Below are 21,808 nucleotides of genomic sequence, written 5' to 3'. Positions count from 1 at the left end.
TGCATAGGTATCATTCATGGTCAAATATGACACCACAACCTGCAGACTTGGCTAGCATCTGCATTTATGTTTGAGCAAACATTTTTTGTAGAGTTTCCATATTTTTCCAGAATGAGATTTTCCCTCTGCAGCAGAGTGTGTGCTGATATGAAAACTTCCTGGCAGATTAAAACTGCGTGCCGGACCGAGACTCGAACTCGGGACCTTTGCCTTTCACAGACAAGTGCACTACCATCTGAGCTACACACCCCATCCCCACAGCTTCCGCAATATCCTTTCTTTCAGGAGTGCTAGTTCCGCAAGGTTAGCAGGAGAGCTTCTGTAAAGTTTGGAGGGTAAGAGACGAGGTACTGGTAGAAGTAAAGCTGTGGGGACAGGGCGTGAGTCGTGCTTGGGTAGCTCAGATGGTAGAGCACTTGCCCGCAAAAGGCAAAGGTCTCGAGTTCGAGTCTCGGTTCGGCACACAGTTTTAATCTGCCAGGAAGTTTCTTTCCATATTTTTGTCCACCTCTTGTATACATGATCTAACGTCACTAGTATACTTTTTATAGGCGTGTACTTTTTATACTTACTTGTTACTGCAAACAAGGTTATACTACAATAAAATTTACAAATGAAAATGGTGCCTTAGATACTGTTCCATTCAGAGTTATGGACATGTCTGTCACATAAATTAATTGTGCTGTTACTGACCATGTAAACATATGTAGTTTGTGCCGTGAATTTGTAATTTGTGGCACGTCTTTCTCCCTCCCCCGTCCAGCTGGCTGTGTCGGTGCTGCTATCACACTTGTCCTGGCTAGGAGGACTTGGTTGACAGCATCTGTGGCACAGCTAGCACCAGTCAGAGCTTCTCCAAGAGTCACCAGCAGTCAGAGCAGCCTGTGAATGAGCTGGGATGGAGGCTGAGATGTGGCAACAATAGATGGGCTTCCACCTAAAGCTGTGGAACCTGCACCTGATGAGTAAACTTAGAGGCACCAGGCCAGCACTGGGGCATTGGCCCTATTTGTCTCAAAGCAGAGCAGCTGGCCAAACCTGTCGCAGCAGCCACAGATGCAGCTGCAGGGTTAAGAGGTGGACAAGGTAGTCAGTTTTGTGCACGGCCAAGAAAGGGAAGCCTTCTCCTAGCTGGTACACCACAGAGTTGTCTACAGGCCATCACTAATTGCCAGTGTAGGGCATGGCCACTGTGTGGACACAAACAACCTGGTGGAGGAGTTGGTGCCTCTTCCTGTGTAAGCAGGCAGAAATTCCAGGGGAGGCAGAGAAAGGGGCTTACGCATGTCAAGAGGAGCACTACCTATATTCTTTAATGGTCAACAACTGCATCTTAGTGGTTATATGATCCACTATAGTATGCAGAGCAGAGAGCAAGTGGTGTATTGAGTATGCTGGTTAACAAGTAATATCAGGCATGGAAAGTCATCGCTCTTTTCAGTTCTGAGCATGCAATGCCGCCTAGAAAATTGTGTTCCCACTAAGTATGAGTCCCTGTGAGAGATTTCGCCTGATTTTATGTGACCCACACAATATAACTGCCATACATTTCCTTCTTCATGCAGGAGCAATGAGGATGCTCCTGCAGTGTTTTCGATGGAGTGTGGTTGATCACCTACTGTGTAGACTGGACTTGGCTCCCTCAGGTTTTCATTTCTGCTCACATGAACTGCTGGCTAAGAAGACAAGATTTTGGCACAGACAATAACCTACACATCAGTGGAAAGAATTTGCAGAAAGCACAGATGGCTGCCTTCTATGATGAGGGTATTGGAAAGTTGGTACAACGCTATGACAAATGTCTCAGTCGGAGTGGCAGCTGTAGAGAAGTAAGGAAGGAGAGGTAGACGGCAATCAGTCACAACCCCATTAGTTTTTATTACTCCTGCATATCTAGATTTAAGCTGTAAATAGCCATCTTCAATGCTAAAATACAAGGAAATTACAGAATCAGAATTAATTTACTTTACACAGAACAATGAGAGAAACACTATGTTATCCAATAGCAGCTATTCATTTTGGTCAATATACCATTTGAGTTAGAATCCAACAACCTCATGGCAGTACATGTTGCCATACAATCTTGCTGGTGTATAGGCAGAAGGAAACTGAGACAGCTGTTTATGTCTATTACAATAGCCTTGGTTTACATTAAGTAGTGCAAATAATGACATCTATGTTATCAATTAATTAACAGGATTCTATTTCAATCCTGTAGTTTAAAAACCTTCTTTAATATCTAAAGTCAACAAGCATATTTCTGTATCACTTTGAAATATTCAAGAAATGCCGACTTACAACATGTTTTCTCATATCTTAATGGTGAAGCAATCCATCAAAAACTGTGTAAAGAATCATTAATACATTCATATAACTGTCTTATACAAAACTGTGACATCACTTTAGACCTAAAAATTAAAGAATTAGAAAGCTTTTCTTGAAGACTGTCTTGATAAAATAGTTACATACCAATTTGAAATTTGTCAAAATCTAAAACCTAGTACAGTGTTTAAGTGATCCACTAAATATTTAATATAAAAGTCCTTGCAAATGACTTTTATGAAGATCAGTTAACTTAATAGTAAAATAATGAAAAGTAACATGATAAGGCTGATTTAGCCAAGTCATATAATAACACACACAAATGCCCTCTAGAAATGCAAAATTTTATACATAAATGTATGGTGTAGTGCCAACTGCGCTGCACTCTCTACATATGAAATTTTACATCAGCAGAGGGCCCACAAGCATTATTAAATGTAGTTACTTACTTACGCTTGGCACTATAGCCCTAATAGGGCCTTGGCCTCTCTGATGATCGCAGCCCAGTCTTGACAATATTCTGCTCATTTCCTCCATCTTCTTACTCCCTTCTTTCTCAGATCATTTTCCACATCCTGTAGCCATCATTTCCAGGCATGTCCTACAATAAACTGCAGAAGTAGTTTTTAGGTACAGAAGAAAGGATGGCACTTGGAGCATATTAAAAGAAATACTTGAGCATATAAACACCTCCTGGCTTTCCTAAAAATTTGGCAAAACAGCTCTGATCTACTTAAGATTCAGAAGTTGGAGTAGAGTTGTTGACTAGACTAATATACAGTTTTTTAACATTACACAGGACCTGTAATGCTGGTGGCTGAATGAGCACCAGTTGGTGTGATAGAAGTGACATCAGTAGGATGTAACACTTCCTTAGAGAAGAGGGGAGGAAATTCATTTCAGTGGCTCATTGATGTTGTAACCGTGACTGGAACAGTTGCGGGGTGGCAGAGAAAGTGCGGCGGGACCAAATGGAAAGTGGCCTGCAAACAAACAAATGAACGGAAAGGACGAATACGAAACAATGACGGACGATCAAGAAAGACCTTATGATGACAACACGCAAGAAGCAACAGAGTGACAGAGACAACCAAACGAATCCAAGACATCCACTAGTAATAAAAACAAAGAATGGTTAGCACACTGTCTGTTGTCAAGGCGATATGTCAATACTCACGCAACAATTAGACTCGCTGGCAGCAAGAGACAGGTGCTGAAATACACGATCGGGGGCACCGCTATTGGCCGCTGAAACCACTAAATGTGGGCCAGGAAGCGCGCGCCGCCACAGCTTATGGCACGATGGTGCAGAGACCTCTAGGGGTCTTCGATGTCCATGACATCTGACACGGATTCAAATTCCGCGGCGCGCGGTACCAGATCCCTCCCCCCTGAAATTTGCACGTAGGAGCGGAAATGCCCCAGATAGTGCCAAGGTGGGCGGCAGTGGGGAGAAGAGCTGGGCTCATCAATCGCTGCTGGCAGGGAGGAAGGGATGCCCGAGGTATCCGTGACAGCCGACCCAGAGACTGGGGGAGGGCGGTGGGGTTGGGGGGGGGGGGGGAGCTGCTGATCCACCTGGGGGTGGGGAGGGCCATTGACAGGCCCACAGGGAGATGGCAACTGGGTGCAGGGGCAGTGACTTGAGGACCACATCTGTACCCGAAAGAAGTAGGAGAGGAGGCGGCGGCGGTGCAAGTCCCATGGGACACGCGGTCAGAGCTGATTATGATGGCGGCGCTCCAACCCTTTCAACGTCTGCACCAACATCACATGCCGCCCATGCACTGCGACGACTGTGGTGGGCATCCAACCTGCCTTGTGCCCATACGAAGGGCATACCGCTGTGAGTGCTGGGAGTGGGGTTGGGAGGGGGATGGCATCAGCAAATGGAGCAGGCTCTGCGGCTGTCACCCATGAAGGAGCTCTGCCGGACTGTGTCCGTCAATTGGCATAGTGCAATAGGTGCTCATAAACAGGGTGAGGGCCGATGTTGTTGGAGATATGTCGACCGCCTTTGTCAACTGTTGTTTAAAAGTGCAGACAAGCCTCTCCACCGCACCCTTGGACGAAGGGTGGAAAGGGGGCTACGGATATGTTTGATACCATTGGCCTGACAGAAGTCATGGAAGGAGGATGCCATGAATTTGGGACCATTATCAGAGACCAACATATGTGGCATGCCTTCAATGGTGAGAACCTGGGCCAGGGCCATGAGTGTGGCCTCCGTGGTGGTGAATACTATGCGGATGACATATGGGTATTTGGAGAAGGCATCAACGATGAGTAACCACATAGACCCCAAAAATGGGCCCGAAAAATCGATATGGATGCTATCTCAGGGCTGGTGAGGCACAGGCCAGGGTGGAAACGACTGAGGGGGGCTTGCCTGGTGACGCGCACACACAGTGCACCCACGGACCAGGCGGTCAATATCGCCATCGATGCCAGGCCAATACATGTTTCGGTGAGCCAAAACTTTCATACGGATATACCCCAGTGCCTGCGGTGTAACAAACTGAGCACCTGAAGCCACAAATCCAGAGGGATGACCACCCAATGGGCATCCGACTCCATGGCCAACAGCATCTACCACGGAGAGCCTTTGGGATAGGTGGCACCAGGGGCTGAAAGTGGACTGCATCTGATGAGTAACACAGGAGGGCCACCCGTGGACCAAGTAGTGGAGAACCTGCCACAAGATAGGGTCACTGCGGGTAGTCGCGGCAATGTGAGCAGCATAAGAGGCAGACCGACCAGCGCATCCTGGTAGGTGGAATCTATATGAAAGTAGAGGACCTCCTGTTGGTCAAAGTCAGGATTGGGGCCTGCTGGGAGATGTGATAAAGCGTCCACATTAGCATGGTGGGCGGTGGGCTTATACTGGATGGTGTAAGCATAATTATGTAAAAACAACGCTCAGCACTCGAGACGTTGGGCTGTCCGCTCTGGAAGGTGAGAGTGGGGTCTGAAAAGCATAAGCATGGGTTTATGGTCTGTCAGGACGGTGAACTTTGCCCCAAAGAGATACGTGTGAAATTTTTGGATGGCAAAAATGATTGCCAGGGTCTCCTTTCAATCTGAGAGTAGTTCCGTTGTGCTGGGGTCAATGTATTAGAGGCATAAGTGATGGCCTGTTTGGAGCCATCAGCATCTCGATGTGCGAGGATGGCCCCAAAGCCGTATGTCGATGCATCAGCTGCCACAACGAAGGGGCGGTCCGGAGAGAAAGGAGTAAGGCAAGGGGCGGACTTCAGCATCACCTTTAAACGGAGAAAAGCCTGGTCACAGGCATGAGTTCAATCAAAAGGTACCCCTTTGCGATGCAAGTGATTCAGGGGTTGAGCAACGGAGGCAGCCTGGGGCAAGAACTTTAAGTAATAAGTAACTTTGCCCAAAAACACCTGGAGTTCAGATAAGTCCTTGGGACGAGTAAGGGCCTCAATTGCCGCGACATTATGACCCGAAAGGCAAATGCCATCTTTGCTAAGCCAGTGGCCTAAGTATTCCACTTCCGGTTGAAAAAAACACTTGTCCAGCCGACAGCGTAAACTAGCAGCAGATTGCAGAGCGTGAAATAAGGTGCTGAGGTTTTGCAAATGTTTCTGGCAGGAACGCCCAGTGACCAAGATGTCAAATTCACACAGGCAGGGATAGGCTGTGTAAGTTGCTCCAAGAACTGCTGGAAAATGGCCGGCACCAAAGAGATACAATCTGAAAGACGTGTTGATAACCATGATGTTCTGAGATTCAGCATCCAAGGGTAACTGGTGGTATGCCTCAGCCAGGTTGATCTTTGAAAAATACTCTCCCCCGGCAAGCTTGGTGAGATGGTCTTCCTGTCAGGGAAAGGGGTAAGTGTCAATGAGGGACTGAGCATTGGCTATAGCGCCGAAGTCCCCACACAGCCGAAGGGACCCATTAGGTTTCCACATGACCACCAGTGGCATCACCCAGGCACTGTTAGTCACAGGCTCCAGAATGCCAGCAGCCTGGAGCCTATCAAGTTCCTGCTTGACTGCCATACATAAGGCCACTGGAAGGGGCCGGGCCCAGAAAAAGCAAGGCTGTGCATCCAGCCGTAGGGTGACATTCACCTGAAAACCAGAAGCACATCCGAGATCCGTTGCAAACAACAACGCAAAAGTGGAGCACAGATCGTCCAAGTCCTGAAGAGGAACAGCCATGGAAACAACCTTAACTTCATCGGAAATTGAAAAGACAAACAGTTGAAACACATCCAGGCCAAAAATATTCGAAGCCGACAGATGGTCGAATACAAATAGGGTAAGGAGCCGGGGAACACGCTTGTACATCGCCTGGACGATGAACTGCCCGGAAAGGGGAATGGAACCATCTCCGTAGGCAACGAAATGGCGAGAGGGAGGTGACAATTCACAAGAGCCCAGCCGGGTATATGTCGCCATATTAATCAGGGAGACAGTGGCCCCAGTGTTGATCTGAAAACTGACATCATCAGTGAAAAGGCGGAGCATCAGCTTCCGTGCTGACAGGTCATACGGTGGGACGACTGATAGCAGAGCATGGACTGTATCTTGAGGCCCAGGAGGGGCGGGACTGGAGTGAGTCAAGCAACTACGTCAAACCGATAGGATGTGGCCCTCCTTGTTACACAGTGTACACGTTTTCCAGTGGTGGGGGCAATCAGCTCGAGAATGTGCAGTAAAGCAATGTGGGCAACATGGAAGTGGGCTGCGTGACCGGCAATGAGGGGCAACTGGAGGCGCCGATGCCATAGAGACATCGGACAACGAGGAGTCCTGATGGTGCTTGCCAGACCATGTCGACATCATGAGGGCGGAACCCGCTGTGACGCCTTGATCGCCGCCACCTGCGGCCGTGCGATAAGATGCTCGTTAGCTGCTTGAGCAATTTCAAAGGAGTGGGCAATGCAGAGAATCTCTTCCAAGGAGTAATTGTTGAGTTTCAATGCTGCAGTATGGACCTCAGGATCGGGAGCCAGCTGAACCACCACATCCCAGATCAGGGAGTCCGCATACGAAGCCTTACACTGCTGATTGGCGCATGTAAAAACGCATTGACAGCTGAGACCCTGCAAGCCCGTTACCCAGGAATGATAGGATTGACCAGGCTGTTTATGGTACTGGCGGAGCTCCAGCCGAGAGGTGACCACATGGTAGTGTTGGGAATAATAGTGTGTCAGCAAAAGGCATATCTCCTGGAAAGAGAGAGCCACAGGATTAGACAACAGTGCAAACTTGCAGAGAAGAAACAACATGTCTGGGGAGGCCCAAGACTAAAAGAACGACTGCTACAAGGAGTCGTCTGTGACTTCAAAAGCTGTGAAATGTTGTTTCAGCTGATGTAAGTAGGTTTCCCAGTCTTCTTTAGTGCCGATAATGGGTGGGAACGACGGCAGACGTGGGAAAGCATTAGACACCTGAGGACAAACTGGTCTCTTGTTGGGAGATGTGTGTTCAAGCTACTGTATCTACGCTGATAAATATGTAAATGAGAAAAATAAAGATGTAGAAGTTAATAACATTTGTTTTATTTAAAAAGCTTTAAGAGTTTTCACATAATAATTCAAAGATATTGCTTTTCAGCATTGAACCAAAGTCCTGTCGATGTCAGTCTGGATGTACAGTGGGGCCTACGGCAGCAGTGGGCGGATGAGACAGGGAGGGGTGGAGTTAAGAGTTGGAGGTTCTCTGACATTTTTCTCAGCCCCTGATTCCTAGCTTCAAAGAAGTCTTGCTGTATGAGGCACACAGTAACTCCTGTATAGCCCAAGTTCTTTTCTGCACCTGAATGGTTATGTGTGGTCTGTTCCCTGGCACCCCATCTGGCAGAACCATTACAATATCTGTTATGAGCACTGTAACTTTTGTTTGTTACTGCATTATGTTGGGCAATTTAGTGTTCATTCATCTCTGTAGATAAATGTACGATTTCTATAACTTCATACTTAGTTCAATAAAAGCTAAAGTGAAATTACTGTAGGAAAAAAGTGAAGAAATTGTAAAACAAATGGTAGTTAAAATGACAGATTCAGTATATAGAAAGTCCAAGTAACCTTCAGTGAAATTAGAAGCACAGGTATCAACATTAAGAGTGCAAGACAAATTCCAATGTTATTTGAAAAGGAGAAAGAAGATAGGTCAAGGAACTGTCTGATGATGTGATAGAAGAAGAAATGGGAGTCGATATGCATGACATATTTGGATCCTACATTGGAGGTGGAGTTAAACAGAAATTTGACAAACATGTTAAAATAAGATGGCAGGCACAAGTAACATTAATTAGAAAATTCTAAAATCACTGGGAGAAGTGGTAAGCAAATGATTATTCAGCTGCCGGCTGGAGCTGGCCGTGAGGTTCTAGGTGCTACAGTCTGGAACCGCTCGACCGCTACGGTCGCAGGTTCGAATCCTGCCTTGGGCGTGGATGTGTGTGATGTCCTTAGGTTAGTTAGGTTTAAGTAGTTCTAGAGGACTGGTGACCCCAGAAGTTAAGTCCCATAGTGCTCAGAGCCATTTGAACAATTTTTTTGATTATTCAACTTGGTCCATAGAATCTATGAGCCTGCAGACATACTATCAGACTTTCAGAAAAATATCACATAAAATATATAATAAAGTGTGAGGCACATATAATTTTCCTTAGAAATTTCTAAAAAAATTGATGTAAATGACAAATAGAATATATGAGACTGGAAACATATTATTAGACTTTTAGGAAAATATCATACATACAGACTAGTGCAAAATCATTCACACTATCAGCTTAAAAGTTATGCATCCAAGTTGCTGTCAAGAATGATATACAGAATAATGGAAAAGAAAATTGAGGTTCTGTTACATGTCGATGAGTTTGGCTTTTGGAAAGGTAAAGGCACTAGAGACACAAGTCCAACACTGTGGTTGATAATTGAAGCAAGACTGAAGAAAGATCAAGACATGTTCATAGGATTTGGTGACCTGAAAAACCTGTTTGACAATGTAAAATGGAGCAAGATGTTCAAAATTCTGAGAAAAATATGAAAAAGCAGTGAAGAAAGACAGGTAATATACATTGAGGTGACAAAAGTGATGTGATACCTTCTGATATTGTCTCGAACCTCCATCTGCCCAGCATAGTGCAGCAACTCAACATGGCATGGACTCAACAAGTATTATAAGTACACTGCAGAAAAACTGAGCCATACCGCCTCTACCATCCATAACTGTTACAGTGTTGCCAGTGCAGGATTTTGTGCATGAACTAACTTCTTGATAATGTTCCATAAATGTTCAATGGGATTCATGTCAGGTGATCTGGGTGGCCAAATCATGTGCTTGAACAGTCCAAAATGTTCTTCAAACCAGTTGTGAACAATAGTGGCCCAGCGATATCCATAAAAATTCCATCGTTGTTTGGGGACACAAAGTCCATGATTTGCTGAAAATGGTCTCCAAATAGCGAAACATAACCATTTCCAATCAATGATCGGTTCAGTTGAACCAGAGGACTCAGTCCATTCCATGTAGACACAGCCCACACCATTATGGAACCACCAGCAACTCGCACAGTGCCTCATTGACAACTTGAGTCTATGGCTTTGTGGGGTCTGCACCTTACTCAAAACCTACCATCAGCTCTTACCAACAGAAATTGGGACTCATCTGACCAGGCCATGCTTTTCCAGTCATGCATGGTCCAACTGATATATTCATGAGCCCAGGAGAGACACAGCAGGTGATGATGTGCTGTTAGTAAATGCACTACCAACAGTCATCTAGTGCCATAGCCCATTCATGCCAAATTTTGCTGCACTGCCCTAACAGATACACTTGTCTTACATTTCACATTGATTTCTGTGGTTATTTCATGCAGTTTTGCTGGTCTGTTAGCACTGACAACTCTAGACAAATGTCACTGCTCTCAGTCTTTAAGTGAAGGCCACTGGCCACTGTGTTGTCTGTGGTGAGAAGTAACACCTGAAATTTGGTATTCTTGACACATTCTTGACACTGTGGATGTTGGAATATTAAATTCCCTAACGATTTCCAAAATGGAATGTCCCATGCATTGAGCTCCAACCACTATCCCGCATTCAAAGTCTGTTAGTTCCCATCATGCAGCCATAACCACATGAGACACCTTTTCACATGAAACACCTGAGTACAAATGACACTCTGCCAGTGCACTGCCCTTTTACACCTTGTATACGTGACACTACCACCATCTGTATATCTGCTTATCGCTATCCAATGACTTTTGTCACCTTAGTGTACTATGTGTATGGGAAACAGAAGGAAGTGGTGTGAATGGGAGACCAAAAATTAAGTTCTCATTAAAATGGATGCAAGACAAGGATGATGGCAGAAATAAAAGACATGTTCTGGAGTGGGATTAAAATTCAGGGTGAAAAGATATCAATGATAATATTTTCACAGGGTCTTTTACATGGAAGGAACAATCTAATGACTATAGAATACGGATTGAGAGTAAAACAAAATAAGTTGAAAGTAGTGAGGAGTAGCAGAAATGACATTAGCAATAAGCTTAATATTGAAATTTGGGTCCACAAAGCATGCAGAGTTAAGGAATTCTGTTACCTTAGAAACAAAAAGACACATGACAGAGAAAGCAAGGAAGACATAAAAAGCAGACTACCACCGGCAAAGAGGGCATTCCTCAACAAAAGAAGACTGTCAGTATCAAACATTGACTATAAATTGAGGAAGAAATTTCTGAAAATATACATTTGGACCATAGTATTGCATGGAAGTGAACTATGGATTGTGGGAATAAAAGGAAAGATGACAATCAAAGTGTTTGAAGTGTGTTGCTACAGAAGGATATTGAAAATTGAGTGGACTAATAAAAAGTGAGGAATTTCTCAACAGAATTGTCGAGGAAAGAAATATGTAGAAAACACTGACAAGAAGAAGAGACAGGATGATGGGATATGTGTTAAGCCACCAGTGAATATCTTTCACATTGCTAGAGGGCAAAAACTAAAAGGGAAGATGGATATAGAGAAATATCCTAGATATTATTAAGGATGACATGTGTAAGTGCTACTCTGAGATAAAGAGATTGGCACAGGAGAGGAAATCATGGCTGACCATATCAAACCAGTCTGAAAACTGATAATCCAACATGGAACACTAAAAAATAAAGTAATGTCTAAGACTGCACATGAGTAATAAGTGTCAACAGTGAAGTTATAAAAGCCTCTAATACAAATAATTGTAGCAGAGTAATGATGGAAATAATATGCTTCAATTATTCAGAGTGAAGAATAGTGAAAAGGGCTGATAAATAAGATATGCAAAGGGTATGCAATACAAAGAATATCAGAAAAGAACAATCACCATATTTCTAAAATCATAATCACGAACAACATCCATGCCTAGGTAGCAAATATCTTATAGTTGCTAAATACACTTCATCACAGCAGAAACTGTGCTGAAAAGATGCAGAATGGATGAACAGTGATTCGGAAGGATTAACATGAGCCAGTGAGTTCCTGCTTCTAGCAGAGTTCGATTTATGGGTAGAGTATGCCATAGGAAGATAATAATTTGAGCTGTTTGCCTTTAAAATGGGGAGGGATAGCTTAAGACAAAAAAGAATGTCTTTCCACTATTTTTCATTACTGCTGCTGTTTGGTTGTTGTGATGAACTGTCTAGTGTTGTCAATATGACATATGCCTTATAGTCAGCTGCCAAGCTGAACAGTCTAAATTGTGGGTTTTTATGTGATACACTGAAATTTGCTCTTTTGAAAGTGATAACTAAAGACTGTCGATATATCAGAATGACTTTTCTGACACCCAGTGAGTAAATATTTGCAGTCAGCTTGTTCATTTACAGACTGTCATACAATTTCTACTTCCCAATGAAATAGGAAATAGTTGAGTTAGAAATGTTTAGGAGAGCTGCAGCCTTCCATTTTGACTTGTTACTCTGAAAGACTTAAAAGATATTTTGTCCATTGTGCTCTATTATACTGATGCATAAGTTGTCTGATCTTCCATGAAGTGGGCATCACCACTTTTAATTACACTGTGAACCACCAAATACTGCACATGAAGTCTTTATATGCAGTTCTTCTATCATTACAGGGCGACAGTGGCGGTCCATTAGCAATTGCGTCAAGTGACGGTCACTTCGAACAGATTGGTGAGTAAAACACACTACTGGTATATATGTGTGACCTATTACATCATCAGTAAATGTAAAACCTTTCTGTTGCAACAGTGATAACATCGTTTCAGATTGTCATGATAAAAAGTCTACATTTTGATTGATTTAACATGTATTAAGCTGAGTTCCTGTGCTGCAGCACCTACAGTCCAACAAAAAATGTGCTCCAACACTATTACTTATTTTGTTCACAAAGTATGTGACTTACCAAAATACAACTGGGGTGCAGCTTACATACCCTTGAATAGAGAATTTGAAATTCACATTCTCTTTCAGGACAAAGATACTCACCTTCACTGTAACAAAACTGTTCGTGAGTTCCTGAATGAAAATCTGTCCATTATGGATTGCACATGATAGTCCCATTCTCTGTACATTACCTTGTTGGAATTTTTGTGGTGGAGGGGAAGGAAGGGGGAAACATATTTTAAAAATGACAGGAAACTGAAAACAGAACTGAAATTTTTAGTGGCACACATGGTATGCATATGGGAAGTGTCTGTACTTGAAAATAAAAATATTTTGTTTACATATATTTTGCTCACTGTTTTGCACTGAAAGGTTAAAAAGTGGATACCTTGCAAGGGAGGCATTGTACTTTTAGGTGCAATCTTATTATTGTCTGTATGCCACAAGACTGTTGTCACATCAGTGCCATAGTCCTGAAAATGGCGAAATAGCTTTCTTCAACTACAATGTATAGGGTCACTGTGAAGTGCCAGTGCTATGGTACATCTGAATAACAAGGATTCTACAGCATTGACAATGTGTTCAAAAGGCACAATTTTGGCATTGCTCAAGATAAAAACTCTCCAACCTTGGATCAGTTCTGATAGTTTTAGCATATTTGCACTAGGCCTACTTCTCCCTAATCGGTACAAGACATGTTCGGGAAGCACTCTGCCCACAACACCCAAGTAGTGCCATCACCTTACAGCATATCATACACCAACAGAGTTGTTGGGGGATGAAGACTATTGTACATTTGAAGATAATTAGCTCCAAAGACACTATCATATGGGAGAAGAAAAGGGTGAAGGACCTCATTCTGTCATCTACAAACTGTCAAGCAACTACTCCTGGTGAAGTGGAGGTCTGCACACACACATCTATATGTATTTCTGCTCTCACCTTCATTCAGTCATCACACACTTGGGTGTTTCACACTAAAAATAGGGTTTATTTCCCACTTTATTCCTTCCAGATGCATTGATTGTCAGGCTTGACACTACATAGCAAATTGTCACAGTGCAAAACACAATTCACACCCACATTGCCCCTCTGGTTTAGACTGTTTGAACGCCTTGGTAACTTCAACTGTTGACAATACTGTATGATACATTTTAAAAATAATTTAGAAAACAGAAAGACAGCCGCAAATTTGTTATGAAGGCCTACCACTTTTTAAGGACTGATTTTAGGTTTCAATTACTGAGGATCTGTTGTCACTAATACTGGAGATTGTGAGCCTGAGATCCAGAGGCACATTTCAATTGTGAGAAATTCTACACAAAAACTTGCTCACATCTGGAAGGCCTCTCCATTACTGCCAAGACAAAGCTCATCCTCATCCAAACTCATCTTCTCTATTGTTACCTATGCACCAGAAACTTGGACTGTGAAGATGGTGGATTGTCGCAGGACTGATGATCTGGAAATGTGATGCTATAGTAGGTAACTTCGAACCCCATGCACAGCACAACAAACTAGTGGACTGATCCTGAAGCAGCTCAGCATCAGAACAAGACTTTTGACACTTATCAACCAAAATCAGTTATCGTATTTTGATCACATACCCAGGAGGCAAGTGAAAATTGAAATAACAGTCATAGAGGGAAAAGTCAACAGCTGAAGACCTAGAGGACATACACCATTGTGGTGGATAGGACAGTTTAAGATCCTTATCAGAATGGGCTTGCAATAAGCAAGTCATCATGTCCAAACAGAGCTTCATGGAGCCAGGTCATCAAGGGGCTTACCACATGATGCCACTCAGCACTTGTGTAGGGTTAGGTCAAAGAAGAAAATAACTTAGTTGAACTCAGAGATTAACAATTTCTCTGTATGTACCTGAAAGGAAATTTAATACAATTACACTTCATGTTTCTAACAGTCAAGGAACGAAGATGAAAAGTAGCCACAGTGATATATTTTTGTTGTTCAGAAAATGTTACACTTTTAAATTTGGAATAATTCTCCTTTTGTGATTTATTTTTCTGTGGCCATCATATTTACACAAAAAACCAATCTTGAGACCATACTTACAACAGCTGAATATCCAGTGACATAAAAAGTACACAATAAGATTCTCACTCTTATTCACTGCAAACTCAGTTTAATCAGTTTTCTTCTTCTTCTTCTTCTTTTCTCTCTCTCTCTCTCTCTCTCTCTCTCTCTCTCTCTCTCTCTCTCTTTTTTTTTTTTTTTTTTTTTTTTTTTTTTTTTTTTTTTTCTCCTCTGGTTTTAAAATATTGGACAGCCAAATAGTATTTTACTTTATTGTTTCTTTAATTTGGAACTTGGCCGTTACTCCATCCACAATCAAGTTCTACATGTTGCTATTCTGATGATAATGTCTATGCTTAGTTGTCATCATTCTTTTCTGGAAATAGTGGAGATAAAGATTTGAGAATGTCATTTTCATGGATTTAGAATTCTTTGGTCTGATCTTGTGTATATCCCTGCACCTGCCTTTCCGATGAATGACCAGTTCATTCAAAAACTTTTTACATGTATAACTGATTCATTATAAAACCAAGCAATATCGACTAACGATTAGTGTACCATGCCCAACTACCGAGTAGTGTTGAAATTCAGTCACATGAAGGAAACACTGCTCTTATGATAGGCCTGTAACGCCTGCACCACTGCCTTTCACGTCACTGGCACACTAGCATCACATGACTGATGGCTGTAATCATGTTTAATTTTTCCTCATAGTATTTTCTATAATTTGAGGATAAGCACAACGATGCAGTTTGATGGATGTTATATCTGTAGTATGACATCTCATATCCTTAAGTCATCATCAGCAGTACAAATGTCAGTCCAAATAGAATTCCTTTGAAATCCCAGACCAGAAACACACTAGTGACTGTTAATTCAGGTGATGAGGACTCAAAAGTTAACAGCAGTTTCTTTTTTGTTCTTCCTTGCCCCCTCTAAGAGTGGAGGGCATGCACACATACAGAATGTATAAGACCCTTTGGTGCCTTAGAAAAACTAATGATGTGCTGGGGTGATTCAGTTTTGTTGTTGTTGGAATTCTTAATTTATTCTGTATAGATTTTCTGTGATCTTCTTCTAGATCTTGTTTTTTCTGATTGTTATTCTTGCACCTCTGATATCCATATACTCTTCTTATCACTAAATAATCTCTTTTGGGAGGGTGTGTTTTGCCCCTTTCATTTGGCCTAGCATTGAGAAAAGCCTCCCTGAAGCCTCAGTGAAGGTCAGTCATAAAATTTCAACAAAACGTTTTGCATCAGCCTCATGAATTGCACAGTTTTTGCTTCTCAAACAGAAACCTCTTTCTCAACACACTTTTGCCCACTATCATAATGGAGATAAAAATAAATGTTTGGTCTCAAAGCAGTTCAATAGAGTGCACTGTGTTTCCATTTCTGAATGCAATTTATGATGGCTTGTGTGCACTTTTCAGTCTTTCAGTATGCCTCAAAGAGTTATTTCAAGCTTAGACAGTCACACATTATCAGTATGTGCCAAAAGGAGAAGTTATTACAAAATGGTTGCCCAACAAATTTATGTACATCACAGTGGTGTCATTCGAACGTTCAGCCACTGTCATGAGAGACAAAACATTGAGTATCCACCTTGAAGTAGTCATCCTTTCCCACCAACAATACAAGCATAAGTCCACTGCCTACAAATCATGGCTCATAAGTAACCTAAGGAGAAGCAAAAGAACTGCATGCCTTTTTTGGAGCAGCTGTGAGGCCTGTGTCAACCCTGACAGTACGTAACTGTCTCAACAGAATCAGTTTGGCTTATAGGCAACTATTACAAATAACAGTACACATCCCCTAGCAGTGTGGTTCACCTAGAAGGTGACAGTAAACACCTGGAGTGAAACCTGGATCAATAATGTCAAACTATCTTCTCCAAAGAGTGGCATCTGATAATCATTGTAGATGTGTGAACTGGTCAAGTACCAATACTCAGTTCAGCTGTGCAGACCGATGGGTTTAGCAGGGAGGTGGGTCACTCATGTACAGCTGTTAGACACCTTTCATTGCTACTGAGGTTAATTTGAGGACTGTATAGTATCGGGACATCATCCTCTCACCCATTGTCAAGCACTGCAGTCAACATTATGACAATGTGTTTCTCTTTCAACACAATAATGCATAAACACATCATGCCATCCTCTGAGACTCAAAAATCAATGAAATAGAGTGACTCACAGTGCCTGATAATATGAGCTCAGTTGAGTGATCTAGGGACCAGTTGAAATGTGCAGAGCATCATCAGTGCAGCCAATCTTGTAATCAAGGGAGAAGAGTGTGAAGATTTGCCAAATACCAACCCACATTTCATGCATGCAGACCCACAGTTTCAGCAGGGAAGTGGGTCAGTCGTGTTTTGGGTTGGTATCTTGTAGAGATGGTGGACGCCTCTGATTGCTATTGAGGGTAATTTGAAGACTGCATAGTATTGGAGTATTACCCTCAAACCCATAGTCAAATACTGCCCTTGCAGGTGGGCTATTGTTGAAGAGTAGGATAGAATTTAGCAGCAGCGTCTCATACACTGTGTGGAGAGCGTACCAAGAAGGAGCCAAGCATGTTAAAATACATGGTGTAAAGTGGTGTTGAATGTTATCCAGCAACAGATTTTCACACATATCATAAATGTGCAAAGCTGTGAGCTTTCAAACAGACTGCCTTTATTTTGGTTAATTTTTTGTTTTAATTTGCAGTAAAGTTGCATTTTTAACTTCAAAAGGCTTATTCTTTCATACATTTCTCCCCTTGAATTTAAGTACAGACACAATCATATATATGCTGGTGAACCAGAAATTTTTTTGAGCAGTTATTTTGTCTAATCTTGTCAGTTGCAGAATCCTATACAGGGTGACTTTGCTAAATGGGTAAAAACCACAGGAAACAATTCTTGAGAGGATAAGAAGCAAAAGAAGTCTTATGGATACATGGCCAGGAATTTATTCCAATGGAGGTACACCCACTTGAAGGTGGAGACAACATATCTTTGACAGTATAGGTTGCAATGATTGAAAGCAAACATGATAACATACCAGGCAAGTGATTACGTTCTGTATAAAATAGTGTTTTAGCTCCACACTAAATGATCAGTAATGTTAGTAGTGGACCAGAGGTGGTCTATGTCTGCAACTTCAGGGTCCAGGATGATTACTGACCCTTATGTAAACAAACTGCTCACTTGGCTGTGGCCCATATGTATGGCTGCCAGAAGCTTTTAGCCTTTTGTAAATGAACCCCACAGTTCTGCTCTTATCTTTGTATAAGTATAGTTTATGACCTAATTACTATAATTTATGATCCACAATGGCTCCCTTCCCCCTTCACTCTCTCCTCCCACTCCTCCACTCCTCTAGGCCAACTGGCTGAATTATAAATGGTGTGTGTGGTGGGCTGAATTTCATTACTATAATTTCTGGCTGAAAAATGTCATCATGGCTGCCCAGGCACTTTGACATTGGCACCCCAGTGCGTGAGCAACTTCTGTTGCTATTTGTTGTTTTGGAGCAATTTGTTAAAATTTATGTGGAAATAATTGTTATGCAAAGACACATGTAGATTATCAGAAATATGACACTTTTAATGTTTAAGAATTACCACAGTGTAACATTTAAACAAATTACACTGACATCCCAGTTTCATGTTTTACATTTAACATACTTCATTATTTAAAATAATACACTCTTGTTATGAACAAATGACAGGGATTTCCCATGGTTTCATGTTTAACAATTACCACAGTGCATTATTTAAATAAACTCAATCTTGCCGCATATAGGAATGCTTCACTGTAAGGAACTTGTCCCTTCATTATTAGTGTGTTAAAAATAAATGCCTATGCACAATGGTGTCACTATCTGGCTACCTTAGAGGCTTCTGATGTTATAAGATTACAGTAGACTTGTGAATAACCATGGTAAAGCAAAAAAGTCCAAGTAAGAGCAGCTCTGCAGACAAGCATTTATATTAAAAACCATATTTCTAAATTACACTAACATGTCATGTTTAAACAATTTCTGACACTTGTTCTGCCACCACCCACCACTACCACCACTGAGATATGCACAGGAGAGGTATGCATCTTATTTAAAACAAACAAAAAATGTGAGGAGAAGTCCCGGATGTCATCATCTCTGAATTGCGTATGCCTCTCCTGACAGCTGCAAGATCGACAACCACTGTGCCACTACCACTGCAACTGCTGCACCATATTCCAGTGGTCTCAAGAAGACCACTATTTCATTTCTGAGGATAAGACACTGCCTTGGCCAACAGGTGCCAGCATGCCTCAGCAGCATTGGCCATACCTGAAATAACAGAATTAAAGCCCCACCCCATCCATGCATGGCAGCAGGAGACCTCAGTGTGCATATAGACACAAGATACATTGTTTGGTAGGCTTCTACTTGTCTATGTGGCAAGAGGTGAAAGCATCTGCAGGGGCAACTGCCATGGACAGCAGTGGACACTGTATGTAGACAGCCTTAAACACTCTCTAATAATTTTATAACTGTACTATTTCCAGGAATGAGTATTACTATCATTCCATTACCCTGACATATTTTTCCTTAGCAAGACCTGTACTGTAACCATTCTTGCGGTGACTGTACTATATATGAAACTCATTGTTCTGTGATGGCAGACCAATCGCAGGTGACCATGCACAAACCCATGTATACCATCACATTTTATTGTGTACATAAATAGGATGTCTATACATTTTTTAAAATGTAGTAGGGTCTAAGGCACTTGACACACAAGCTTAAATATTACAACAAGCACTCCTGCCCTGATTTTTAATGCACAGGAAAATACAGATGTTTTTGGCATAACAAGCTCTTTATATCTTCTCAAAATGCTTCCCAGTATTCCACTAACTGTCACATTCTCATTCTCATGTAGGAGAAGTGGTCTTTTTTCCTTTATTCTGTATTTCACAGAGACTAACTTGGACATCAGACCTGCTCAAATTAGTTAAACAATTGCACTTGATTGCAGGAACTGACAGTCCAATTATGGCTTTCTTCATTTAAGATCCCTATCAAAGCTGTCAGAGATATATACTCTCCTTTCTTACAGTTGTCTGATGCATTTGCTCAGGTGTTTTGGTACATATTTGTAATTTTGTTTACACATTTCATACCTGTTGTTAGCTGAAACAAATACAGCTCATCACATCTTTAATGCAGTGACTAGTGTCAATGGAAAGCATTGATTTGTTCCTCTTATGGGCAAAATTATTTTAATGCGGAATTTTACATGGTCATTCGACAGTCTAGTGCAACATACATTTAATCTATATGTATTAACAAGGACATTAAAACATGAAGAATAAACAGTACTCCTGCAGAGCAAAGTGCAGGACACAAGCACCTCACACCACTAATCCATCCATGTCAGCTAAGTACAAATGAAGTCGGATGTGTAATAACACACATCATCCACTGCATTAGGACTACATCCTGTAGTCATTTTAGATTGTATAGGAACTTAAGTTAAGAGTACTGTTACATGGTAGGGCCTCTCCTTGTATTCTTTCCTTTAACAAATCTTCCATTAAAACTACAGCTTTTGTGACATCAAACAATGGAAAATCCAGGATGAAATGTGACAACATTATGAAAGGGATTACTGCTACTCACCATATAGCGGAGATGATGAGTCACAGATAGGCACAACAAAAAGAGTGTCACAGAAAAAGTTTTCAGCCAACAAGGCCCAAGGCCAAGTGTGGCTTCAGCTGCCATGTGGGTCATGTGGGCATGAGTTGCATTTGTGTGATCATATTTGTGTGTGTGTGTGTGTGTGTGTGTGTGTGTGTGTGTGTGTGTGTGTGTGTGTGTGTGCATGCTTGCACATGTATGCACGCCTATCTGCGACTCAGCATCTCTGCTTTTATGATATACCACATACGCATCCCCTTCTCTCATCTTCCTGACTTTGAAATTCAGTTTGTTTGTTGTTGGCTTCATCACTTCTATTTTTGTAATTGTTACATCACAATTTGGCAATCATTTAACAGTGCCTGTACTGAAAATTAGATGCATAACACCTGCTCGCCACCTTATAATGTGTAATTGAAATACATCCAGCATATAACCATTATCACTACTTCATCTGTGAGCCATGAATGATTATCAGTAAGTCCTCATTGTGATCATTTCTTGAGATGTGTGTAGGAAAAAGTAATATATCAATCAAAACTTACTCATTCAGATTTTTTTAACAGTACAACCTCTCTGTGATGTACCATGCCTTTCTTACAGTGACTGTCACTGGTGTCTGTTTAGCACCTCACACTGACTGTACAAATGGATCTTCCCTACTTCTTCTATTAATCCAACCTGATAAGGTCTCCAGACTGACAAGCAATACTTCAAAAATCAGTCTAACAATGTTCTGTAGGCCACTTTTTCTTTCATGGATGAATTACATTTCATTGTGTTGTCATTCTACTTTAGGACAGTTACTTCCAGGCATTATATGGCTGGTACTGTTTCCACCGACATCACAATGGATCTTTTTGCCTATTTATGTGCAATAGCTACATTTACCTGTGTCACAGTCCCTGTACCAATCAATCATCCTTTGCAATTTGGTAAAGCATTATTATCTTCTAATGGACAACTGTATCATCTGTGAACAGCCTTATGGAGATCTCAACATTTAGATGCACCACCTCCTGTTTACCACATTTAGATACAATGTAAACCATCCGTTTTAAGAGAATTCAAATGTGAATGGATGTTCATAAAGAAGAGTTTCAGGTGTCCTTTAATATAGGAACTGTCCACAAATCCATTGATTTCTGTGAGTACTCCAACATTTGGCCATGTTTCATTGTTGTTTACAGTAAATGCCCGTATCTTGTACTCCCTACGTGTATCCAGATTTTTCCATACCCAGTGTTTTAAGGATGTGTTAGCTCTGCTTACACATCTACAATGGACTGCTCTTTCTCCAGTAGCAGTTTATATTCTTTTATTATGGCAGTCATTTTGCCATGTACTGCTGTCTTTGTTCTCTCTTCCATTTCCAGTTTTCTTTTTCATACATGTAAAATGTTA

General features: G+C 41.8%; 1 protein-coding gene across 1 annotated transcript in view; it reads left to right on the top strand.

Annotated features, from left to right (window-relative positions):
- LOC126259823 (trypsin-7-like) overlaps positions 1-21,808 on the top strand; it is a 126,441-nt gene that overhangs the window by 22,102 nt on the left and 82,531 nt on the right. Inside the window, exon 3 of the mRNA XM_049956865.1 lies at positions 12,420-12,477. Within this exon, the coding sequence (XP_049812822.1) occupies positions 12,420-12,477 (58 nt within the window). The remainder of the gene's footprint in view (positions 1-12,419; positions 12,478-21,808) is intronic.

This window comes from Schistocerca nitens, chromosome 5 (genome assembly GCF_023898315.1).
Source record: "Schistocerca nitens isolate TAMUIC-IGC-003100 chromosome 5, iqSchNite1.1, whole genome shotgun sequence".
Taxonomy (NCBI): Eukaryota; Metazoa; Arthropoda; class Insecta; order Orthoptera; family Acrididae; genus Schistocerca; species Schistocerca nitens.
The sequence above is the reverse complement of the archived record's forward strand: the minus strand, read 5'-3'. Positions and strand labels throughout refer to the sequence as shown.